This window comes from Athalia rosae, chromosome 4 (genome assembly GCF_917208135.1).
Source record: "Athalia rosae chromosome 4, iyAthRosa1.1, whole genome shotgun sequence".
Lineage (NCBI taxonomy): Eukaryota > Metazoa > Arthropoda > Insecta > Hymenoptera > Athaliidae > Athalia > Athalia rosae.
Genome location: NC_064029.1, coordinates 7,471,894 through 7,497,988, shown reverse-complemented (window position 1 = coordinate 7,497,988; position 26,095 = coordinate 7,471,894). Strand labels below are relative to the sequence as shown.

The window sequence follows — 26,095 nt, the reverse complement described above, 5'->3', positions numbered from 1 at the left end:
ATTCATTTCTACCCGCATTACGATTGTCGAAAAAATTCAATTTCGCGGTACGTTGCGAATATAAGAGGAGCCTCGAGTATACCGCGTATCCTCTACCGCATTCTCACCTGCTCTACAGATTCGAAACTTTCAATAGATTTTCTCTAAGATTGGCGCACGATGATTACTTAGAATCTCTACTTCGCTTCACGTGAAACGGTAAGAAAAAAAAGTTCAAAAACTTTACTCTCATTTCCATTGACATGAGAAATTTTTACTCCTTCAACGTAAAATTGAAGCGCGTTTTTACGTCAATACGATATCGTGTACATCTCGTTCTGAGATCCGAAGAGAGGGAAACAAAAAGTTTCTAACGCGTGTATATATAAGTGAGTTATACCCACACTGACAGCCTCGGGATAAATCCGATTTTACCCACGTAGAATTGACGTACGAAGGAATGAGATCTTTGGGTGTGTACGCATAGATTTCACTTGCACGCGCGATAACTAATTATACATAGAATCACGAACTCTCGTCATGTATATTATATGCTACTGTTTATAATATAATTAACAAATATGGACGTGAAATCTGTACACCTAATGATATCCACCCATCTGACGGCGAAATATTTGTATGAAAAAAAAACCCTTCGAGAATAGGTTCAAGGTAGGTATAACTGAGTGATATTATAATACTCGGTAGAAAAAGCTCCCGATTTATTTTCCAACATTTTTCTCGTTTTCTTTCGCTGAAAGATCCGTATAAGAGTCGGAGAACCCGCCGAAGACTCGCGGTCTCCATAGATCTTTGACTTTAAAAAAGCCCTCGCCGTGGGCTTGACACCGGGGTTTTTTTTTTTTCTCATTTCTTTTTCATTTTTTCAACGTCAACTCAACAGCTCCGCACAGAACCAGGCTACATAACATCGTACATCGAACGGTTCGGATCGATTTTTAATAATTCTGAAGAAATCTTTACCTCCGTAAAAATTACCATATTGAAATAAAATAAATTGGAACAAATATTTGATCTATTGCCGGTAAATTTTGGTAATTAAGCTTCCAACATTTGGAGAAGCACTCCAGAGTGGAATGTCCGTACAGACGAGGAGAGGGTCGGCAATACGAAGCTTGGATCGCGCGTACCTCTCGGTAGCGTAGAACTTGAGCAGAAAATTTTTGAGAAAATTTAGCGCTGTAATAAATAGAATTTTCATCGATGTGCCAGGTTTTGTACGTTTGGGAGTGCAGCGGGTACGAAAACTCCGAGATTTACGACGTAGCGACCGTTCATCGCAAATGAAATATACGGATATGGACACGTCAGATGATACAGGAATATCATCAAGTGTAGCTGTGAACAGGCGGCTAAATGCGCGATGAACCACGAAATTGAGATTAGGTATAATCCGGACCCCGGGGGTTGGAAATAAAAACGACAAAACGAAAGAGATGAAATGTATTTTATAGAAAACCGAGGTTTTCTATATCGAATAAATAACCTCAGTCAAACTCAGGGCTAAATAAATCCTGCGGAATCCAGATACTTGAAAAAAAGGGGGATAAAAAGATGAATAAAGAAAAAGGAAGAACCATAAGATTTACGTGTTTTTATAAATCCGCGAAACTCCTCCCGCGACCGACGGATGAACGATGACGCCTATTTTTTTTGTTTCTCGTTTCTCGTTTTCTTCGGTCTTCCTCTTCTTCTTCTTTCCGTACCTTTTGTAAACGAACTAAAAACAAACATCCTGCTTCTCAGCGTTCATCCTGTATAAGCTCGCTATTGCAGCAGCCTTGATCCGCCGCCTTTCCAAAACGCCCTTTGACGAACCTGCTGCGCAATCTTATTTAAAGAAATCCCCGGATAGAGTAGAGAGGAGCGAGGAGGAGGAGAATCACTCCCGTGAGACCCGGATGGATCATTAGTCGTTTCTAACCACGCCAAATAATTTTCTGATTACAGATTCTGCGCTCCGCGATCCGCGGTGACGCCGACTACGTCGCCGGTGCCTAACGTCAAATGAACCGTTGTTCCCGAGAACAGCCGTAGTTGTAATCTATTAGTTTCTCAACAATAGGCAGCATCAGGCGAGTTTAATCATGACGTGAAATGCCCCAGAGCGATTTAGAGCGGCTCAAATATGGAGGAGGCAGAATGGCTACAAGACATCCTAAACAGCTCATCCGCGTCGTCGAAAAACGGAGCTTTCTCTCTGGAAGTCGGCGGTATGAAATCAACGGCAATGAACGTGACCCCAGACGCATCTAGCCTTAACCTTACGCAACAGGAGGATGGCCTCAACATTTACTATTTTTACGAGGCAAGTGTAAATCATTTCACCACGAGATTTATGCGTATTTACGCCCGACCTGTTCGGAAAATTCATCCTCTCCACAAAAATTACTGCGAAAAAAAAAAAACAAGACAAAAAAAATTCAACAATCTTTATTCTCAAATTGTTTTTCTCTCATTCCGTATACGTACACGTCTCTGTTTTTTTTTTTTTTTTTCTTCATTACACTTGCGGATATCGAACGTAAAAATATATCGGGGGATAAACACGTAGAAATCGGGGAAGAGGAGATCAGCGAAAATGATGAATTATATCGAGTTGATTCGGATGAGAAAATATTATACGTATGAATTATGGGTACGTATAATATTTTATCGAACGGGGCGAAGAAAAAGTTTAGGGACGAATCCCGAGAACTTCAAAAGCTCAAACGTAAATTCGCCGGTGAGTACGGTTCTTCGTCGTATCATATTTAACGCATTTGTTTTTAGGTTACATAAACAATTTTATTGAAATTTACGAGGAACGTTAAAGCTGCCAGCTGAATTGAGCGGGGATAACTTTCCCACCGACCGACGTCTATATGTACTTACATATCTCCGATGTACCGTTTAATACGCAGTTTCAAACCATATACCCCGAGTGAATTCAAGCGAATTGTATATCGCACGTTTTCATCGTTGTTATCTTCGATGAAAATAAGAGAGAAACTTTGGTTACCGTACCGCACGAAAACAAAACGAAAAGTTGACTCGAACGCCGACATGAAAGGTCAACGGTCAACTTCCCTTACATTATTCAATATTGACATTTGGTTCGCGGAATAAATGGAGTTCGAATTTTCGCACGATGGACAATATGATTCGGTGATTTTACGGTACGTAACAATCGGCCCGAATTAATTTTCCGGGAATCGAAAAACGATCTGTGAATCGCACAAAGACCAGACATCACGCCGCACTTAACCGACAGGTAATTCGCGTAACGAGCGTTACCGGAATTTCACTACGTTCTCTCGAACTACGAACGACGCGACGCGTATTTATAGCATTCAGCAGAAAAAAAAACGGATTCGCGGTACGCGAATTTTCTAATAAACGTAATCGTCGAATGATAACGTTTCAGACGCATCGCCGTATTACCGGGGGTAGGAAAATTATGAAATTCGAAAGAAGATCGCCTCGTTCTTTTTCTTCTTTTGACTCGTCAACCCACAGGAATGCAGAGCAGCGAATAATCCGAACTCTGCAGAAGTTGAAAACTTTCAGTAAAATGGAAAATGAGATATCTGGTAAAGAAATTTCGAGGGTATATAATACTACACCGCTTGTACCGTGATGATCAATAAGCGCGAATATCTTCCCTTCTTTCTATCTATTTGTTTTCACCGCGGTGAAAACAAAAAACCAAGCGCACTTTTGTGGTTTTTTCGCTATACCAAGAACTCGGAATTGATTACTCTCGGAATGAGCCCGGCCCATTTTACTTGACATTTCTTCGCTGGCGAACGACTACTCGAATTCTTACGTACAGATAGTTACGTGAACTTCGACAAAAAAACCAAACCCCTCAACAGTCGAGAAACTTAGGATAACAAGGACCCGTTTCACCCGTAATAAAACACACATTACCATTTACGTTGGCACGGCGATTATACATCCTTCGCAAGCAAAATAGATACGACGATAAATGTGTATAATATAGTTAATATGGAGGGCTCTGAACTTATGTTTACCTTGAACTCACTAAGCTAGGCAAAATATCTTTCAGGCAAACCTTAAAATTAATTAGGCAATTTTACTCCAACCCTCCGATAAACAGCCCAAGAATATATTTGTTCTTCAGAATTAATGAAATACCAAAGTACGATACACACGCCGAAGGCTGAACGTTGTAACTTTCTCACATATCACGCGTACGTTCGAGATCCTGATAAAGAGAAAAAAAGAGGAGAGGAAATTGGCCGGTACCACATATCGATCGGATGGATAATTTCCGACCACTTAAACGTTGTGCGTGATCGACGTTTGCGTGCGGAAAATAATTAACGAATTATCGAGATCGTTGAAAATAATTCAATATTTATGATCATTGTACTCGTCATTTGTCTCAACTTTTTGTTATTCAATTTTTGAAATTACAGAGGGAGCAGTTCCTGGTTATGGGGATATTATTCTTCGCGATAGTGATCGGTAACGGTGCGGTACTCTCGGCACTTTTACTCGCAAGAAGTCGGAAGTCTCGAATGAACTACTTCATCAAGCAGCTAGCGATCGCTGGTGAGTTGACTTTGATCATTCGAGAACCTCCTCAGGTCCTACGGCGGACCGTTTCGCTCGGCGTCACTCACCCGACCACCCACCCCTCCCTCCAGCCCGTCACGTACAATATTTGAGATTAATTCGATTTCACCGTGAAATTAAATGCGCCTCATCTCTCGGCTGGTACTTTCCAAGAAATAATTCAACCGGTATAAACGGCGTGGAAAGCGTCAAAGCTAAAGCGGAAACGGAAGCGAACGGTTGCTCGGAAAATAAAGCTAGGGGAGGAAGATAATTAGCGAGGATAAAGACAGTTATGGGAGGCGAGTCGTTCCGCCGAAAACTAGGCGGCTAGACGTAAGTGGAAATGTACACGTTACGCAATGTACCGAGAGAGAGAGAAAGAGAGAGAGAGAGAGGAAAGAAAGGTACGTTTCCCCGGTGGGAAATATTATATCGTGGTGGCGAAAGTTTTAGCGGACCAGTGGGCTGAGCTGGTGCAAAGGTACTTACCGACCGATACGGTTTTCGACCCTCTTTTCGCTCCAAAAGACATAAAGAGAGTCCACATATGGCGAAAACTACGATCTAAAACCCCAAGGGTTGCGGACTGTGGTTACGGTGGTTCTTAGAGGGGCGATAGAGAGAGAGAGAGATGGAGGGGGGGGGGGAGTTTTTAAGGTGAGCGCGTATGGGGGATTATAAGAAGTAAAAGCTCCGTAAAGTTGCCGCTCGAACTGCGCTGAAAATTTTGTTTGCGAAAAACTTCAAGTCCGACACTATTTTTCCTAAAGAATAACAAGACGTTACGCAAATGTCGAAAGAACTTTTTCGAAACACCGTAAAAAAAAAAAGTCGGATGATATCTGATTTCCAGTATTTCAAATCTAGAATAAAAGTTTCCACTGTTCGAAGTATAATACTGACGCTCGTATATGCGATCTCCGAAATAATACCGTAAACTTTTCACCCCACAAAGAGAAAAAAAAAATGGAAAACTTTTACGATCGCACGAACAAGAATCGTTGTACATTTAATTAGTCAAACTTACCGCGATGTGTGAATTTGATAAAACAAATTCAACCGTATTAGATATTCACGTTTTCGAGCCACACATCTGCTGTAACTTTTTTCTTTTTTTTTTTTTGTAGTGAAAAAAGCTAAATCAGGAAAACCTCAACGTTAAATCTACAGGCTTAAGGGTTTAGCCAAAACCACCCTGAGCTTTGCGACTAATTCCTCCAGTATTTTTTTCCCGTTCCTTTTTCTCGGTGAATCGACTCCGGACTTCGATGATTTCGTGATTTCGGCATCTCTGTAAAGCAAATCCTGAAGACAATCCTTCGCGATAATTTATGGTGGCGCAAACCCCCGATTATACGCGTATTTGCATCAACTACGGTTTATCAAATTACGCTAAAATTTATTTCCCACCAAGCTGTGTTTAAAGTTATAATCCGCGGTAAATCAAAAACCGTATCATATTATCCTCGCCTCAATCATCCGGGTAATTAAAACCACGTTACAATTAATAAAACACCATATTAAACATTCGCGGTTTCGTGAATGATGGAAAAAAAGAATAAAAACCGAAAATTTCTGCTCCTCGTTGTCGACGATTTCGCAGTTCGAATCGAACTTCATTTCTATCCTCGTCGTTCTCTTATCCTCGTTAAACTGCACCACGGAATACGTACGACACGTCGCGTGTATATTTAACAACCGGCAATATATTTTCCTCTCCGTATAAAAAATTCAATTTCTCCGTCAAAGAAACAACTGCATCGCGCAATTTTTAGCTTCTCAACATTTCTCGGCTGCCCGCGAATGTGTATAACTTACCTCTGTACGCGCACCGTATAGAACCAAGGGCGGATTTCAAGCTCGACATGAATAATGTTCATCCGCTGGGAGGTGTTGACGTTATTAACTACCCACCGCCGGTGCCTATCTCGCGCCCATTTCTGTCTGAATTTGAAAGAAAAAAAAAAAAAATAGTCGATAAAAAAATACTTTCTCTTATTATAAGCCGGCGAAATGTTCAGGCGATAAAAACGCATCGTATTTTCTCTCGTTAGGAATAAAAAAAAAAAGGAAATTAAAAGAAAATCGGAAAAAGGTATCGCAACTTGCACCGCGAGCGTATCACTTCGTTCCGAGGTTATCGTTGTTGTTACAATTCTTTTTTTCCCTCTACTTTCAATTCCGTATCGCCGCGGTCGGATCGCGTTCCTCGGGGACCTCGACACGGCGATTTGTATACCACGACGTGATGGGTAATTTTCATTCGGGATACGATACCTTTCAGCTCCGATGCTCTTCGCGGGAAAATTATTACCGATGAAACTTACCCTACTGTGCGAAGATGGGAATAATTCCGAACTAGATAAAGCAATCCGCGTCTTTCGATCGAATTCGTACACTATACATTTGCACAAAGATGATACGATATTCGACAGACGTGTGCCGAAATCCAATTAAATCGGAGGTGCTGCAGCGCGAAAGTTTTCGGGGACTTGGTGCGAGGTGAAATTTTGATCGAAAATTTTGGGCAACGTGTAACGAAGTATACTTAGATTCCAGTCTTACCTATAGACACAGCTTTCAAACCCCTGAATAACATTTCGAGACGTACACGCGTTTTACGTTTATATTATTATTATTACCGATATTATGCGACGGAGAATTCTCGAGTTTTCTTAGCGGGAGGTGAACAGTTATCGTTTATACGATAGGTGGATACATCCATACAATATTCCATGTATACCCATTCCAGACACGGTATCTGTGAATGTAACGCCTGTGCCTAGCCAGAGCGAATATTTTCCGTCACAATCGAACTGTACCGAATTTTTTGTCCCTCCCTCCCTCCCTCCCTCCCTACCGCGCGCATATTCACCCCTTACATAACATAATGATGTAATATAGGTAGAAAAGGTATTCGACCTTTTCTTCGCGGCGATCACACGTGGCGGACACGGCGAAACAACGGATATCATCGACAACGTCTATACGTCGGGTTATACCCAAGATTCCACGAAACAAGGAAAGCACATTAGCCCACAGGACCCTTCAGCCTCCGGTGGCGTCGGGACGTCGAACGCCCCGTGCTTATATATCGCTTACGATCGTATACCTTCCCCGAGAGACGAACGCGCCTATTCCTTACAGGCATAAAAATCACCTAAAATCCTATCGCCGACGTCGTTAAGAGTCGCTTGTTGTTATTATTACAGTTATTGTTATCATCGCCATTGTTATTATTCTATTATTTTCTCCAGCTTCTTTTTTTTGTTTTTTTCTTTAATTCCCTTCGCCAAATTTTCCTATTACGCCCTAAAAGTAGAAGTAACCTTCGCGACGTGTGGGCACAATAAAATGTCAAAAATAAAATTCGATTCTTTTTTGTGTTTATATTTTGCTGAATTATTCATGGTCGATATCAGCTCTTTCCGTTCAAGAGTCGCGTTATTTTAGCGTAGGTTTGTAGAACGGAGTGATAAAAAGCTGTACCGGGGGACAAGTCCTTCTGCGTTGGGTAAGGTCAGGGATCGTTGTGACGGGAACTTGAACCGAGAAAAAAAGCGAGACGAGGTTGTTTTCAAGGTAGAAGGAGGCTTGTAATTACTTCGAGACTTAAGTAGTTGTTGTCACCGGCCCGTCAGTCATCGTGACTCGTTGTGCAGATTATTCGAAAGGCCGGTAATTCGGGAAAATGTATACTTAACGGCGAACTTTGATTCAACGTTAATTATTACCCGTAATGTACATAATTTTTAGTAATTATTTGTACAAAATCTTAATTACTAGCTGTTGCATTCCCGGTGACGCTTTTGTATTATATATTGCAAATTTCAGATCTTCTCGTTGGTCTAATCAACGTTGGCACGGATATTGCTTGGCGTTCCACAGTAGACTGGCTGGCGGGGAACGTTGCTTGCAAGCTCATAAAATATTTTCAGGTAAGTTTGCGAGACAGGGAGTATTCGACCTCGCGGAAAACTTGAAATTCTTTCGATAAAGGACCGTACCGCGCGTACAACGACCGACTCCGTGAGACCAACCGAGTGAATTAACGCGATGACCTTCCCTAGGTCATGCGCGAGTATAACGTGCACGCGTCGATCGAAAATATAGTAAATAAAACTTCGGTTGGCGCTCTTCAGAGATACGGAAAATCTGAGGGCCGCCAGTGTTCGTACACTAGTCAGCGAAATCGATGAAAAAAGGGAAAATAATTTTGCCATCTCCGCGGACGTTTTGTTCCCTGAGCGTTCTTTTCGATTTCCGTTGGAAATCAATTTTGACTTTCGATCAAACGATAAACGAAGTTATTGCCCATTCCGGCAAATTATTTTTATTCCCACGAAGGTTACGGGGCGAAAAAAAAAAAAACACCCCCGTGCGGTACGATTCCCCGTAAGAATATATTTCGAGTTCACACCGACCGCGGTAAAATTTTATTTACCCCATTTTATCGGGGATGTAGAGCGTCGCGCGACCACCGCGAATATAGAATAAGAAAATGACACATAAGTCAGAGAGCGATGTGATTCATCGCCTGATACCAAGCACTAGCTTAGTTTTCTCGAAATTACGTAAATAAATTGAGTCATACATTTTCTAAAGTCTTTAGCTCTGGGTATACCGTAGGTATACTTTACGATAGACGAAATGGGATATCCGTTCCTTCGTGAATTTTTCTTCTCTCTCAATTTTCCTCGTAACATATAAAATTCTACGGAAATAAATTGTCGATCTTTTACGTACGAAGCGAACCGAGAATTCGAAGCGATCGGTGTACGGTGAATGACGAAGGTAACGCCATTTGGCACCCGGTCAAATATTTACCCCCGAAATTTAGCTAATTACAAAAGTTTACCCCCTCAATCTCGGGTTTTTTTTTTTTTGTTGCCATTCGAAACTCTCGAAGTTATATATTTATTGCTATAATTAGCCCATAATTAGATGAATTAATTACTATACACGAGGTGATGATCGTCTCATTCTTTCTTTTTTTCATTTCGATGTTACAGGCAGTCGTTACCTATAGCTCAACTTACGTGCTCGTCGCACTTAGCATAGATAGGTACGACGCGATAGCACATCCAATGAATTTTTCTGGCAGCTGTGAGTCACGATTTATTAATTACCCGCTCTTAATAAATTTTCGCATCACTTCAATATTCATAGAAACATAAATTTTTCATCCCCCTGTTTTTTATTCAGGGTTCAGAGCGAAGTGTCTGGTGGCAACAGCCTGGGTGCTTTCCTTCGTTTTTGCCAGCCCGAGCGGGATACTTTTTAACGAAGCAGTAATCGATGGTGAGTATAGATTCCATGGTCCGACGTACGTACGTACATTCATACGGAGCGTTGCCGAGGTTCGAGAGTTTGAAAATTACACGGGTTCGTCGCAACTATCTGCAGTTACCGAATTCATTCACCCGATAAGTCATTATCTCAAATTTAATCTGAAACTGGTTAAACAAGCGAGAAACGGCGAACGCCGTATCCGAGTGAGAAGTTCTGATTACACAATTAGACGATAACAATTTGTTTCCTCGATATTATACGTACAAGAAATTAGTTCACACGTTAACACGCTCGGATACATAGAGGTGTATCCATGTATCTACTTTTACATATACCCACGTGTATACGTGTACATAAACGCTGGTCTTAACGGTTTTGGGACAACTGAGTTAGTGGAGTATGAAATTGCCTTGTTTATATGTATAGACACAATGGAAACGACGGGGACAATTCTCACAAACTCCTCGGGGGAGTAGATCACGCCGACCCGAACAATAATTTTAACTAGATATGCGTCCAGAAATTTTGCGCGTTCAATTTCACCGGAATTTTCGAATTGTACGAAATACGACCTACAGAGGTTCTCGGGGCTCGCGTTTCTTGCCGAAACTTCGGCGGATTATTGCGCTCGAAAACTTGTTGTCCTTTAGGCAGCCGCTGGTTCGGGTTGAAATTGAAAATTCGGAAATACCTTGTCGATGGGTCTTCGGAATACTGACAATGAGACTATATACTGAAAATTTGCTACCGTTACGTTTGTTCAGCTAAGACGCAGTGCTGGATCCACTTGGAACAGGATCAATGGCAGATTTACATATCCCTGGTGAGCATCGCTCTCTTCATACTGCCGGCGATCATCATCGCGGCATGCTACACTTGCATAGTGTGCACTATATGGAACAAGAGTAAACGTCTCGCGCCAAAAATACCAAGACCTAAAATAAACGGTATGCAGAACACGTTTAACAGGCGATGATCGATCGATCTATACGCGGATCGTTGACCAATTAGCGTGTGTGTGCGCGCGATCACCTTTTGAAATATTTTATTTAACAGGACACTTTGACGACGAGGAAGTAACCAGGCGTGCTAGCAGTCGAGGTCTCATCCCACGGGCAAAAATAAAATCCGTCAAAATGACCCTCGTTATAGTTTTCGGTGAGTGTTTTCCCACCGAACCAATGAAACGTTTTCGAAAGCGTGATGACACGATATTCGAATGTAACACGTCGTCGTTTTTTCGACAGTATTCATTATTTGCTGGATTCCGTACATAATGTTCGACATGCTACAAGTGTTCGAACACATTCCTCGGACCCAGACGACCATAGCGATCGCCACGTTCATACAGAGTCTGGCGCCATTGAATTCTGCGGCAAACCCCATAATTTACTGTGTATTCTCATCCCACATCTGCAGAAACCTGAGGTACTTGATTAGGTACTTGTACACTTTCGCATACTTACTACTATTATAGAGACTCAAGTAATTCGAACTCATCGTTGGCCTTTTTTTTTTCTCCTCTCTCAATTACAGATACCAGAATCTTATTGTTTCCAAACATCTCGATTGTTCGTTAAAAATGTCAATGACTCGATTTCGAATTGCTACGTAATTCTACGGATCGCAACAATTATCGTTGAAATATTTTTCTTTTAAACAAAAAAAACATGCACAAAACTTACATTTTAACCCACTCTGGAAAGAGTGACGCGATATTTTCACACAAGAATAATGAATAGCCAGAAAAGAGAAGCGAGAAAAAAAGAGAGATGAAAAAATGATGAGATGGAAAAAAAAAAAAAGCTCGGAGCTTCGTTCCTCGGGTTTTGACTTTCCTTCAAAGCACCGCGTGTTTCTTTGATGGTTCAAGATATTATTTGCATACATATTTGAGTAGGTACAACGAAACTTTCTCAGATTTCTTTGCCAGCAAATCAAATCAATGAAATGTACCGTGAAATTCTAAGATGTCTCGAGGCCAAAAAATTCTAGAAAAAAAGAAAGAACCGACGAGAAGATGGACAAAAAAAACAAAAAAAAAAAAAAAAATAGGATCTGGCGGGACCCTCCAGAGCCAAGAAGAGATCTGTATTACTTCGAGGCATCGGATGACCCCGATCACTTGAAAATTTTACCCCTGTATACAAGGCGAACAAATAAAATCAACTTGATTCATATTTTTTCATGTATATATTCATAAAACAACTCTCGAATATCGAATGAATATTGTTTTTTTACCGCCGTTGATTTGATTATACTTTATTCCCGAGAATTTTTCATTCGCCGCATCCAATTTTCCTCATAAACTCACACCTGCGCTGACCGACCAACCGAATGCACGGAATTGTTTTTTTTTCCTGTCTATACTTTTTTTTTTCCAATTTTTTTTCTCTTTTGTTCGCTTCACTCATTCGTTAGAAAAAACGAAAAATTGTTTCAATCGAGTCGTCGGAGCCCCCGTTCGAAACGGCTGATAACGTGAAAAAAAAAAAAGAAAAAAAAATTTGTACACGGAACGGCGTCACCTGCAGGGACATCACGGTCACCTTTTTTAATTGTACAATAAAGATTGAAATACGGCAAATAGAAAAGAATAACACCTCGTACAACAGTTGAATTATCCTTTGCTAGAAAATTACCACCGGTACGATGGATTCTCGGCGGTCCGCGCGGAGGTCGCCTAGGACATTCGAGGACCGACACGACCAGTCTCACCGAAGGAGCGAGTACGAGGGCCAGGTCGGTGCACTCGATTCACACAACCCGAATGCACAGTTTGCACACGACTTCGAATCACAAGCTGTAAGCTCGTCGTTCACCGAGGGCCATCCGAGGGCCCGATTCCCGACGGTCGCGTCTCGACGCGGATTCGAATTTCTCGAATTGAAATCTACCTCGCGAAGTTCGTCGTACCTACGTTATATTCGTCGCGAGAGAAACGGAGGGAGGAAATTGCGACAGGGGTGAATAACTGTGAGTATGCCAAAGGATAATTATTGAACTTTCGAAAGTTGACAGTACGTTAAGAGGTATAAGCGTTATTACCGCGAATTTTCATTTACGGTGAATCGTGTGTAAAAAAGGGTGGACCAATTGAAGCGTTACATGATTTTACGCTGACGACGGACGAGGAGAATAATAAAAAAAAAAAAAAAAGAAAAAAAAAAAAAAAACTTTCGCTGTATAATTTTTGTGGACACGGTTAACGATAACATCGGAGCGAACTCCACGTATAATAAAACAAGAAAGAAAAAGAAAAACTTATTAATTATAATAACAGTAATAATAATCAAATGAATAAACAAAAGGAAATTTTACCGTCAAAGTTCATGTCCGCAGTGTAATGGAAATTCAAAATTCACATTATAAACATTACTGTTAAATGTATATTTGTATGTTATGTATATTATTATGTAAATGTATATTTGCGAACGGTAAAGCCGTTATTGAGACTATATTATATGGGATTATTAAAATCGAATCTCTGTTAAAACAGTATTACTATATATGAAATATTTTAAATGGCGACAAAAAAAAAAAAAAAAAATTTCAGACAAAAAAAAAAAGTTGTAATTGTATGATCGTTATGTTGTAAGTAATGATTAATCGATTTCAAGTAAGAGAAAAAGAAAAAAAAAAAGATTCACGTATACCTATTAAATATATGACATAACATATGTATATGGTAGATATGTATATCAAATCTGTACGTATATTTATTTTGACTATGTATATATATAATAAATGTATATCTTTATGTACTTATATATATATGAAATATATGTATGCAAAACTATTTTGTGACAATAAATTGATGTTGTAAAATAAATAATTGTCCAACACCTCGGATCAACTTTGCATCTAATAAATGCAGCTCGTACAAACTTGCAATCGTTGCAAGCTAATGAGCTGGTGTAACGTGACGTGCACAGTAGGATATTACGGTAATTACGAGTCGTATTCCGAGGCTGTCTAATTTTTATGTCGCTAACGATACATAAATATAGAAATGATACGGGTACGTTTTACGATCGGAGAGAAGTCGAACACCTCATGAAATGAGGGATGGACTACGAGGAGAATCTACATAGTTATGGTCGAGGGCGTCACGCGTGTCAACGTCGAATTGCTCGTTACGTGGTCGCATACGGTACGTGTAACGTATGTGCGTACGTTATCGTACGCTATAGTAATACTACGCGAACGATTTCCGTGGAATATTAATATCAAACGAAGAATACGAGTGTCCGGAAATTCGGTAGAGTCAACTGGAGGGCTCGGAATACTTGTGGAGAATTTTACTTGCTAATTTTAAGGTGAATGGAATATCGAATGATGCTCTCCTCCTGCGAACGGGGTATAAACATAGGTATACGTACACGTACCTACGTTGAAAATGAAATTTCATATAAATGTATTCGTTTATTGTCTCGATCGTGAGATTAAATGGCCACCGATAAATGTCCGGTCTTGCTCGGAACTTGAGTGTACGTTCTGACTGGGTATTATCCGTTGTATACCTATACGCGTCGAAAGTGTAACAATCACGAAATTCACTTACGGTACTCCGAAGTTGAGCCAAGTTTACGACTTACTTGGAAGCTCGTGCGGTTCGACGAGTTCCGGCAGTCGCCATCGGCGAAGCTGTGGAGGAGGAAACAAGGCGGATTTCATAACGTAATTACGGAAGCGACTCGATATACCGGCACATCTTATTCCGTACGTACACAAGATTAGATTTTAGTTGAATTAAACCCACGCCGAATCGTCCATTCATGGAATTCCGTCGTCGTCTATTACGCGTGCGTGTATCGTCACCTCGTAATCAACGGTCGAAAGTGCGAACAATTTTTTCAGCTCGGTCGATTCCATCGCTCTTTAGAAACGAATGATATCGTTAGAATACTTGTTGAATCGAGTATACGAATGCACAAATGTGTTGCCCACATGTGCGATGCGCAATATACGTCGTTCCTTTTCATAAACATATCGAGATCAAAACCATCCGAACAAAGTTAGAACAAGTGTATAAAAAACACCTGAAATTTTGCGTGCGGACTAGAAACCTCGAGTATTAAGAACGTTTTCTATTCCGTTCTAAAATTATCGTTTTGATCATAAAAAAACGAATAATAAAAATCAAAAAAAAAAAAAAAAATTACAACAAACGGGCACGGTACATCGACATTTTTTATCTCCCGCAAACAGATTCGGAGCGTTCATCCCTACTGCACGGGGAATTCTACGTTTTCCATTCATTTTTTTTTTTTATCGAGGGGGGAATCTCTCCTCGAAAATAAAATGAGCGAGCCATAAAAATTAAACGAAAATTACCGATAGATCTCGGCGAAGAATCGTCGAAGGGAAGAGAGAAGAAGCAATATTCTCGTACGGTGGTATCGAACAGGTTAAAAATTGTTGATTATTTTCGATCGGCTGGAATATTTGACGCGATGGGATCGTTGCTCGAGGTCACGAAAGGTCGGACCGGGTTGACTATGGAGACGGTAAAAGAAATTCAATTATGTTCGACGCTCCGGCGAAACTTTCTGAGATTGCACAAAGAATGATCACCCTTGCGCTATTCCTGGGTAAATATAAGCTGACGCCCAGCCCTGTATATATATTTTCACTGCAACTCTGGAATAGAAATATATTGAATATTCAAGACGCGTGCAACTGGATATAACGTGTCAATAGCATTCCACCGGGCTACGTTTTCGTTATAAAACTAGCTAGAGGCCGTCACGTGTAGCGTATTACAATATCGCGGGACCGTATAATAACGAACTATTCGCTAAACGATGTTTATGATCATCGGAAATTTTACTATCATATTTATTCTACAATCGTATAAGCCTATCAAGCAACTTGTGGCCGATATAAATAATCCAAACTATATACTCACAGTCTCGCCGTATCGATATAAATACGTTCGCCGCGTTACGTTCGCGTTCCTTAGATTTTCCGAGGACGACGTCTCATTCAGCTGTCATATTTGAAAACGTTACTGTTACGAATTGAATAAATTCCCAATAAACACCCGTCGCAACGTCTATACGATGTTTAGAAAATGTCAAGCTTGTCACGGTCGTGTTAGAAAACGAAAACTTTTAATTCACGATACACCCACCCACCCACTCGGTCATTTACTCGGGAGATTTTATTTATCGGGACTGGCTTTACTTCGCTCGTAGAAGATGCGTGACACTCAAAGTGTATTATAATTTATAGCCTCGCTGTACGTACGGCACGAAATCAAAGCCGAACTTCCGGTTCTGTGTATAACGTAGGTATTGTAGTAGTATATGCTCGCGTAATAAGTCCTCGGGTCGAGCTCGTAAATTTCAAATATCATACAGCGATTCGAATTCGAGCACGTTATACGGACGTGCTACGTGTTTTCAAATTAAACGTGTATAATTTGAACAGATTTCGAGGACAGATGCGGAAGTTAGTTCTCCACCCCCTCGGTGGACCGAAATACACAATAATTATTGTACTATCGGTATCATAGAATTTATGGCAGTGTTTCCCACTAATTCACAACGGATAGTGACTCGGACGCGACTCACGACCGTTGACTGTCACGTTTGAGCAGTAATTAATAATCCTTCAACCCACGCGTTCAAAATCAATTATGTTCAACAGCCGACGCGAGAACGTGCCCGTAATTCCGCCAAAGAATTAAAAGTCCTCGACCTCTTGGATTCGTTCTTTTTTCGATCGATCTCCCGCCGCCGCGCCGCGCCGCGCCGGTCCGGCGTTTGTTGCAAAAATGAGGTTTTTAACGGACACGTGATGCGGGACGCGGTGCATGGATAGAATTGTCGAGAGGAATGAATGGAAAATGTTCAGCAGTTCATCCGCGTGAACGATGTCCTCGTTTTAACGATTTTTCAAACTCGCCTCGACGCCGGGCGTGTTGGAAAAGTCGTGAAATTGCAGGAGCGACCGAGCGGCATTTTCAGCGTCGGACCACCGCAGCAATAAAACACGACATGAGCCGAGTCTATGATATGACGTGCTACGTGTCCCCGTCAACAACGCTTGTAGTGAAATAGAATCGCGGAATACATCCCATAGATATGGACTTGGTGGTGGTAATAAAATATACAGTAAGACCGGTCGGTCCATTCAGCGTGAAAACTATTATTGTAACTCGGACTAGATCCCCAAAGGCAAATCTTGTCGTCTATTTTTACGACTTGAAAGCTCTGCACTCGCTCGGATCCTACTTATCTATCGGTGAAGAGGTGGAATTTTATGGTTTTATACGCGGAATTTGTCGATCAATATTTGTACAAATTCCAGAGGTTCTTTTTATGTTAAATGTGGGTTCAAAGGAGAGACGCGATATACATCACCGAGATTCCATAGTGCGCAACGATTCGAACGCCCAGATGCGAAAGAAAAAGAAAACAAAGAGGTTCAGATAAAATGTTGGAAAAAGTCTACCCGTCAAACACCGATTTTTCATATTCTGGGACGAGATGATAAAATTATCCGATGACATCGTGACGTTGGAATAGTTAAGCGCACCTCGCTGCGTTCCGGTTTCGATGATAAAACATTGAAGCGATGTAACGAGGTGGGATTATATCACATTATTACATTTTTCCCCTGAAAATCGTAAATCAATTTTGCAAACTCGCAATCTGCAGCGCGCTACTGGTATTTTTTTCCCCTCTTTTTTAGGTAATGAAAGCCAAAGTCATCTACTCATGCAATCGATCAAGTAATCATCAATTATTCGCTTTTGGGAGCAGAAAAATTATAATACATACCGATTGGTTTTAGTCGTAGACCCACTTTGATTCGTCGCAATCCACGCATGGGTCGAAATATTCGAATTTCTCGGTCTCTACGAAGTGGCCCGAACTTATTGTTAGCTGGAGTCAGGTAGCCACGGGCGCGCGGTTTGTTGTGGGGCGTCACCTCTGCTCAGCCCTGAAGGTGAAGACTCACAACAAAGCGCTACGCTGCTGGCTACGCTGACTCCAACAAAGCTTGGGTTCGCTGGTGAATTGAGAAATTCGAATATTTCGACCGACGCATGAATTGTGATAAAACCAATCGTTATGTCTTATAATTTTTCTGCTCCCAACAGCGAATAATTGATGATTACTCGATCGATTGCATGAGTAGATGATTTTAGCTTTCAGATTTGGATTTCAGAGTTGATTATATGTGAGATTACTCTTGAAGAACCAAATAAAAAATTGATTTTCCAGTGTATATTATTGTAATTTGAGCTCAGGAATCCGAATCCGAAAGAAAAATCTATCTATCTTCAAAAATGACCGAGTTATCCTAATTTTTTCGCATTTTTTGGTACAAATTTGAGGATATCTCGATGGGAAAAAATCGTAGCTTAATTTTACCAACGGATTCGTGTTTCTGAGGTCAAAATACGTAATAACAGTACCATACGATCAATTTTAAAAAATAAAAAATTTTGGCCAAAATTTGAAAAAATCGTAAGGGGTACCCCTTGGAAAAATCTCAAATTTTGGCCAAAAATTTTTATTTTTAAAAATTGATCGTATGGCACTTTTCTCATGTAAAATGACCTCAGAAGCACGAATCCGTTGGTAAAATTGAGCTACGATTTTTTCTCATCGAGATATCCTCAAATTTGTACCAAAAAATGCGAAAAAATTAGGATAACTCGGTCATTTTTGAAGATAGATAGATTTTTCTTTCGGGTTCGGATTCCTGAGCTCAAATTACAGTAATATAGAGTGAAAAATCAATTTTTTATTTTTGACCCCAAAAAGTTGAAAGTCGGCTATAACTCGGCCAATTTCAGAGATAGATCAATTTTTCTTTCAGATTCGGATTCTTGAGATCAAAATACGTAAGAAAAGCATATTGAACCCAATTAAAACAATGATTTATTTTTTGCTCAAGAATCGAATTTTATTTTGCTTCTTCAACAGTAATCTCACATACAATCAGCTCCGAAATCCAAATCTGAAAACCAAAATCATCTACTCGTGCATCAAAGCAAGTAATCATTACGTGGAAAAGATTTTTCACTTGATATTTTGAGGCAGCCTACTTGTTTTTTGAATAAATAATTAATCAACTGGGGTACTTCCAGCAAAAAATTTTTTTTTTTGGTCAAAAATCATAGGAAACATCTAAAAATTGTCGATTGTGATTGTTTTTTACACAACTTCAATTTCAAGTCAAAAAAAGAGCATGTCATTTTTTGATTTCATACTTAGGACAATGATTTACGAATTGAGAAACGAAGAAACTTGAAAAACAAACTGTCAAATGTTGAATCTTCAAAAACTTAAAACTTGGAATTATAATCTGAATATTAAAATTCTCATACCTTGCATTTGTTTTTGGTACAAGATTTTTTTATTTATATTGAAGGATAAATAAAAAGTGTTTAAAGTTACGTTACTATATCTGCATTCATATTAAATCGTATACATTAATATTGAAAAGGAGCAGCAGGGCGTTTTGTGGTTTCGAAAAAGCAAAAACTTCATTAATTACATTCTTCGTCTGATCAACGAGACGTGGAGACTTACGAAGTGTTTCAGAAACGTCTCCGAAAAACGTTGTTCGAGGAATTCATTTTATACAAGGCAAAAGCACAGCCGGATAAGTAAATTCTCGTGAACTTAGACACGATTTAATACGCATGCCATCAAAACCAAAAAACTCATACGAACACCTTCGGGTTATGAGGGAAAAAATTTTCAAGTTTCGCTTCAACGAGACGAACGCGTGAGCGATGGCTCACGATTAATTGAGATTTTATCTACACCGTTTGACGCCTTCGCAGTGGCAGCAAAATGAAATTTCGGGTAAATTCGGGACGACGTGAAAAATATTCAAATCTCAATACCAGGTGACAATGACAGATGAGATTTACTACTTTTCATTCGATGAATGGGGTGGTCGTGTGAAGAATATACAAGGAAAGGGTCAAAGTGGATTTGGGAAAGACGGTGCCTATTTCTCGCTAAACGAAATCGAAAAATTTCACTCCTACCCAAAATCAAAGCTACTCATTTTTTATGCTACAATATACCCTGTCTATTTTTTTACCAACCGATTCGAACGGAGTTTTTATTTTCATACTTTTTTCGCTGAAATCCATCGCCAATGACCTAGTTTAAAACAACGAGATTCTTTCGAATATGAGGTTAATTGTCTATCATAAAAAAAGCAAAACACATCAACCGTAAGATTCAAAATCTTAATGGTCCTATTAAAGTGGTGGACTAGGTTATTGCATTTTTGTTTATAAAGATGAAGAAAAGAAAAAAGGTGAATACTACGCAATTTTGAGGTGCGTGCAGCGATTTTGTGAAAATCAAATCTCACGACAAATTGACAAACCTTGTTTCGTTCCTTGCGAACATATCGCGTGTCTACATAATACAGGTATATATGAGATAAATCCAACTTTAGCGGAAAGGCTGGTACAGCCTTTAATCTTCAAAGAGAATATCTCGCGGAAAACCAGCTCGTGGGCGATTAAACTTGCGGTTTATTGGTCCGGATAAATCTTCAATTTCGCGAACGTTGTGTCTACAAATATGATAGCGATGTCGAAGAAGAACTCTTCCTCCCTAGCCATGACGCGAACTTGCCATTATTCGTAGAAGCAAATATGAAATCAATTTATCGACATCAAGTGTTGTTATACTTGACAGCACTTTTCCGGAAGACGTATCAGTTCTCCTCGCTGGTGTACCTTTAATAGTTACACGTTGTATAAAGTTTTTCTATCGAGCACGTATTGCTGGAATTCGTTTGTTCGTCATTTTCAGTTGTGGAAACACGAGAGATGTGTTGCGATGAACTTTGATCTCAGTTATATCATGAACAGTCGTAAGAGATCAGGATATTTTTACAAATCACATACCCCTCCGAAGTGAAACGGTATATAAGAGAATAAAAGAGTCAGAAATCGACGATATTCTTAGAGCTCGTTTTTTTTTGCCACGTGAGATATGTTATATGGAAATGGGTGGAATGGCTGATCCGTCAATAAAGCATCGTTCGCCTGTATATGACAGTCGTAATCTGTCACTCATCGGTATAGGGATAGAAAAAGGGCTCCTTCTCTGCACTGGCACTTCTCATGATTGACTTATATTCCAAATCAAGCAATCCATCTGGATTCCTACGCACGTACGGATCCATAAATCCAAAGCAATTTCGACATTGCTTTTATTCAGTCGCCGAACATCATCCCCCGTATTATCAATTTGACGTTTTATAAAACCAGCATTCCTTGGGCGCGCCGCATTTCGTTTCTTTCGTCGTATTTGAATTTGTATCCCGTACCTGAATTTGTTTCGATCTCACGTCAGTACATTTCGCGCGCATATTAAGAGATTTGACAATCAGTTTATATTATAGTTATCGCAATTTGAATTTCGCGTTGTTACTTTTCTCTCTTGCGTTCTTCATCCGGTCAGTGTTACGTACATGAGGCTGCACAGATTACTAATTAACGCCAAAAGTAAAAATTCCCAAGCTACGATTAATAAACAAAATCCATGACCGCAAAAAAACGTCTTGGAACTTTGAATGCCATTGCCAAATTCCTATCATTCGTTTCCGAGATATAGTGAAAAACGTGTTGGCAGGTTACGTAGCTCGAGATTTCATATTTTAGCGCGCCGAGCTCGAGCGCTCTCTATCTCGTTCGTACTCCTACCGCAGCGCGGCGTAACGCCTCGCGCTCCGTGCTCGCCCCACGCTCAGGTTTCTCGCACCAAAATCCATATCTAAAAAACATTACGCGAATGCACTCCGCGCGGATTACGGTGGCAAGCTTCGGCTCACCCAATCAAGGTAACACTACGTCACTTCTCCCACCACTCAATTTTTACACGTGCTTCAGGCTATGTGACGGCCGGCACGCGCAGGAATTTATACATAATTTATGGCTTTTTAATAGATGATGAGGTGTGAAATCACAGTCTTTATTTTTTTCTTGCTCCCATTGTGAGCAGGTATCAGACGAGCTGTCAACACCTGATAAACATCTGGTTCACACCTCGTAAATCACCGCTTGGATCCACCTAATTGGCGGCATCCCTTTGCAGTGATTTTTCCGCGAATTTCTATATAACCGTTTAAGGAAGTAAATATTTACGAATTCAGTACATACTTGAATGGTTAGTGTACACTGGAAGAGTTCAATTCTGTCGTGTTCTGACACATTAAAGCATAGGCCTTTGGTTCAGAATCAGAGGCACCGAGTGTACAAAAAAAAAAAAAAAAAAATCCAAATAATTTTGTCTTTCCGTGCGTTGCTATACATTATGAGAGGGGTGACAGACACTATTCGTTCATTTTCGAGCTCATGATAGTTATCGAAACTTTTTAGTTTTGAATTTAATAATAAATTTGACTTCTCTCGATCTTGGGACCAAAAATTAAGTATTTTCGAAATCGACGACAGGACACTTTTCTGCTTCAAAAAGTGAAAAATTGGCGATATCTCGATCAATTTCATCAATAGATCAGTTTGGCTTTCCGATTCCTGAGGTCAAAATACGCACGAAGAGCAAACGAAAAATTTAAATTTCTTGTAAGTGACGTGTGTTTGCAAATTATTATCCAATAAGCTGCATGAGATCCATTAGAATTTTGATAGGAAGCAAACAAAAAAACGAAATTTATACTCGCTAGTTAATTTTGAACTTCAAAGATATACAGCTAAATTATACTATCGGCAGTACTTTTATTTGTTCGTCTATATAAATCGCGCGTTTTCTGGGCGAATTTGAATCCCTCGGTAGAAACAATGTAGGTACGTAAGGGAGACTCGGGAAACCATTTTCTCCGAAGAGTTACGGTGACGTTTTCAGCTGTTCATTGGAATATATGATTATTTCGCCCCAGCATTCTTACGTCGACTTTGCATTTATTTTGTCCAACGGGTGTCCTCGAGGATTTAGAAAGAAATTCGTTTCGTTCGCCGTATAACGCCCTTTCATTTACCAATGATCAAAGTTATTCGACTTCCGTGAATATTTTCTCGCTGAAATTCATATTCGAATCAAAAGAATTGAGAATAAAAAAAAAAAAAATTTCACGTACTTTGCAGAGTTCGTAAAATGATTTTACGCACACCGGCACTCCCGTTATTTCGCATGTGAAAGGTAAAAGTTATTCCACACGACAAATGCTTAATTTAAAGCAATTATAATTATGTAAACCAGGTGCCTTTCGGCCTACGTGTGGGCGGACCTTTGTACCTTTTTCCACTTATAAGGGTGTAGGTGCGTTCGTTCGACGAGCTTAAGAAAGAACGTGAACTGAAATAATGGAGTTTGGCCAAACCTCTTTAGGAAAATGTTATTTTTATCCTCAATCTGCCCCGCGTTCGCGTAAACAACTTTACCGCAGCTTAAACATCTCATCTTCGTCGTGGACCAAAAGTTGCTTTTTTTCTCTTTCTTTTTCTACTTCTCTCTACGCTTATAACAATAATACGAGAAAAGACGTTAGCATGTATACGACTCGAGATTAGTGCCAGACACACGTTTCGCTTTCTGCTTTTACAGCCGTGAATTTTGAATTCTCTTAATTACAAAAACGATTGAAAAAAAAATAATAAACGATTCAACAGATACCCATATAGTCTACATTGTACTCGCTGAATAAATAAAAAACAAAATAACAACCGTAAATCGTATTTGTGAGTGTGAATAATCGACCACACGTGGACCAGCGTCGCCGTCAGGTGTCGATGCAACGAGAGCGAACAATAACAAATTGTTCGCTCATCACCGTGATATATTTGAACATAATGGGCGTTGGTTGACGTGGGATTAGATTTTTTTGTCTTTCTTCATCTTCGTAGTAATTTTAATTAAAATATTTCACGCTTAATACCAATATTCCAACCAATCGGGGCTCGTGCATATTAAAGTCTAGACACAAGGCGTCTCCGAAACGCTGATTCTTTCACGGGACAAAATAACAGCACGACGAGTAACGAGGTAAACGAACTCTATCTTCGAAATAATCTTCGCGTTTTCATGCACCGTTTTAACACCCACGTCGAATTACCGATGCACGCCTCGTTCTCGAGTAGGTACCTATTTATGTGAACCCCTAGCGTACTCGCTGATTTCAATCAGAAGAAAAATGCGCGAACTCGAGCGGAAGGGTCGAAGAAAATGGAGGAAACAACAAGAGAGATAAAGAAAAATTAGGAGAGTCAACGAGCACTTGTTTTACCGGTGGTGAGCCCTGATTTTGATGAAACAATGAAGGGGATAAGATAAAAAAGGTTCACTCATTCACTCACCTTCTTCTCCCCGGATATATTATGGGGCGTTGAATGATGTGGGTCTCTTCGTAATCTGAAGCTGGAACGCATCCTTCCGGCGATCAGGCGGAAATAACGTACCGGAAACAAGGAGACACGGCGTATCCGAGAATGCGTATTGTCAGCTGAGAAGAACCTCTTTGATCAATCTTCGTTCCATTTCGTACCCACCCATCCAATTTTACTCCGTTTCCATCGTCACTCGGTGAGACACGTATGAAAGTATCCCCTTCCCAAGGGTGCAAGACTGCGGGTTCAGCCGATGGCGTTGCCTTGTATTGTTATTGTTATTACGTACCAACTCGCCTATGCGACCTGTCGCCATTGTTGTTATTGGATGAATTACCTTACAGTCTTACAGGGCGAATATTCTAACGTGTTTTTCGTCGAGTAAACAGAGCCTATATATACTCGGGATGTAGCTCAGGATAACCCGATTTTCGCAATCTCTAAATTCGAATCAAATCCCTGATCAATCATACACAGGTATATACCTACGCAAATTACCTAAGTACATATAATTTACACGAAGTATATGACGGAAAGTGTAAATATTCTAACAATTTATCCATCGTTCGCAAGCTAGCTGGTAGGTACCTTTAATTTCTGACGCGTGAATTAAACTGCCCAACGGCAACGCGTACGAATGTACCACGGGGTTTAGGTTCATTATCAAAATTTATAACCGTCGCACCGCGGCTGAAATTACTGACATCATTATTATTGTCATTGTTATTGTTATTGTTATTGTTACAGTAGTAGGTGTGCGTGCTCGACTGTATGCGGTGGGTACGGGTAGGTCGGCCGACGGTATCGGGTTGGTAAATTTCATGGCAATTTAAATTTCGATGAAAATCTTGTTTTACGGATAGTCGCGGGTAGCGCGCCGCGGTTGTTACGCGTATCTGAAGAAAACGGTCATTTTTATTTGGCACGTTGATATGCAATGTGCGCGAAGGAGAAACTTGTTTATTTGTCTCGTCTACACGTGTCGTTCAGACGTGATGTCGTAGGCGTACAGTCGTAATTCTACAGCTATAAGGATTCCGAGCCACCCGATGCCGTGCCTACCCTTATTATTACATCTCGCTACAGCGGCCAATACCACCTCGACTAATTCAATATCGAGGTACAAATTAAATTGTCAACGGAATTCCACGTGTAGACCTATTACGACAATCGCGCACGAGCAGAACTCGCACAATTCGAAGCTATCCATACGACTGGACACATTTCGTTCATTCCGCACTTCGAAATTCTGACCCGTCAAATTCAGATTTTAATTTATTCTGTTTTTGGAAAACCTTGGCTGCAGCTTTGCGATGCTGTTGATTGTCCGAAAACGCGACAATATATTCGCGCAGTTTCGAGTTTCGTTTAGTTTCACCTATTAAATATTCATCATTTTCCAAATTCGCTTATTGAGAGGAAATGAAAATACGAATAAAAAAGTGTCGAAAAAATATTTTTGTCCGCCTGTGCATAAATGGGAGGCCAGACAGAGAGAGGGGGGCGAACAACGTATGGAAATTCATGCAAAACAATCTTCCAAGAGTATCGAATTTGCGGACTTACAATTTGCAAAATTCACGCTTAATAGCTGCCTGCAGGCAAAAATAACACGCGTTATTCTTATTTTATTTATTATTTCTTTTTCCTCTTGTTTCAAGTAACAACGGGATGCTCCTCGCATTACCCGCGTCTCAGTTCGTCATTCAACTATAACAAATTGAAAGGCACCCGATTCCTATGCGACTGCATCCCATTACCCTGTTTATTTCTTTTTCTTTTCAGAATACGTCTCTACCATAATCGCAGTTTGCGAATCGTGAAGAGAGAAATCGTTCTCGAACAATCGTAATCGGGTGGTCCGTCCCAAAGTCACGGGGATGATCGATTTTAAGATAG

At 40.2% G+C, this 26,095-nt stretch overlaps 2 protein-coding genes across 8 annotated transcripts in view; one reads left to right on the top strand and one right to left on the bottom strand.

Annotated features, from left to right (window-relative positions):
- The window catches only part of LOC105692762 (cardioacceleratory peptide receptor-like), a 30,542-nt gene extending 16,839 nt beyond the window's left edge, over positions 1-13,703 (top strand). The window contains exons 1-10 of one of the 5 annotated variants that reach the window (XM_048654216.1): positions 415-651; positions 1,951-2,308; positions 4,425-4,560; positions 8,401-8,504; positions 9,579-9,672; positions 9,772-9,867; positions 10,623-10,805; positions 10,915-11,016; positions 11,106-11,298; positions 12,493-13,703. In XM_048654216.1, the coding sequence (XP_048510173.1) occupies positions 2,129-2,308; positions 4,425-4,560; positions 8,401-8,504; positions 9,579-9,672; positions 9,772-9,867; positions 10,623-10,805; positions 10,915-11,016; positions 11,106-11,298; positions 12,493-12,667 (1,263 nt within the window). In that variant the 5' untranslated portion in view covers positions 415-651; positions 1,951-2,128 and the 3' untranslated portion in view covers positions 12,668-13,703. Of the gene's footprint in view, positions 1-414; positions 652-1,950; positions 2,309-4,424; positions 4,561-8,400; positions 8,505-9,578; positions 9,673-9,771; positions 9,868-10,622; positions 10,806-10,914; positions 11,017-11,105; positions 11,299-11,394; positions 12,039-12,492 lie in introns of those variants that run through there. The other 4 variants (XM_012412193.2, XM_012412192.2, XM_048654218.1 and 1 more) reach the window with 4 other exon arrangements.
- LOC125500663 overlaps positions 1-25,985 on the bottom strand; it is a 61,042-nt gene extending 35,057 nt beyond the window's left edge. For 2 of the 3 annotated variants that reach the window (XM_048654223.1, XM_048654222.1), the window contains exon 1: positions 24,167-25,985. In XM_048654223.1, the coding sequence (XP_048510180.1) occupies positions 24,167-24,238 (72 nt within the window). In that variant the 5' untranslated portion in view covers positions 24,239-25,985. Of the gene's footprint in view, positions 1-14,422; positions 14,506-14,588; positions 16,627-24,166 lie in introns of those variants that run through there. The other variant, XM_048654224.1, reaches the window with a different exon arrangement.
- Between the last annotated feature and the right edge of the window lie 110 nt (positions 25,986-26,095).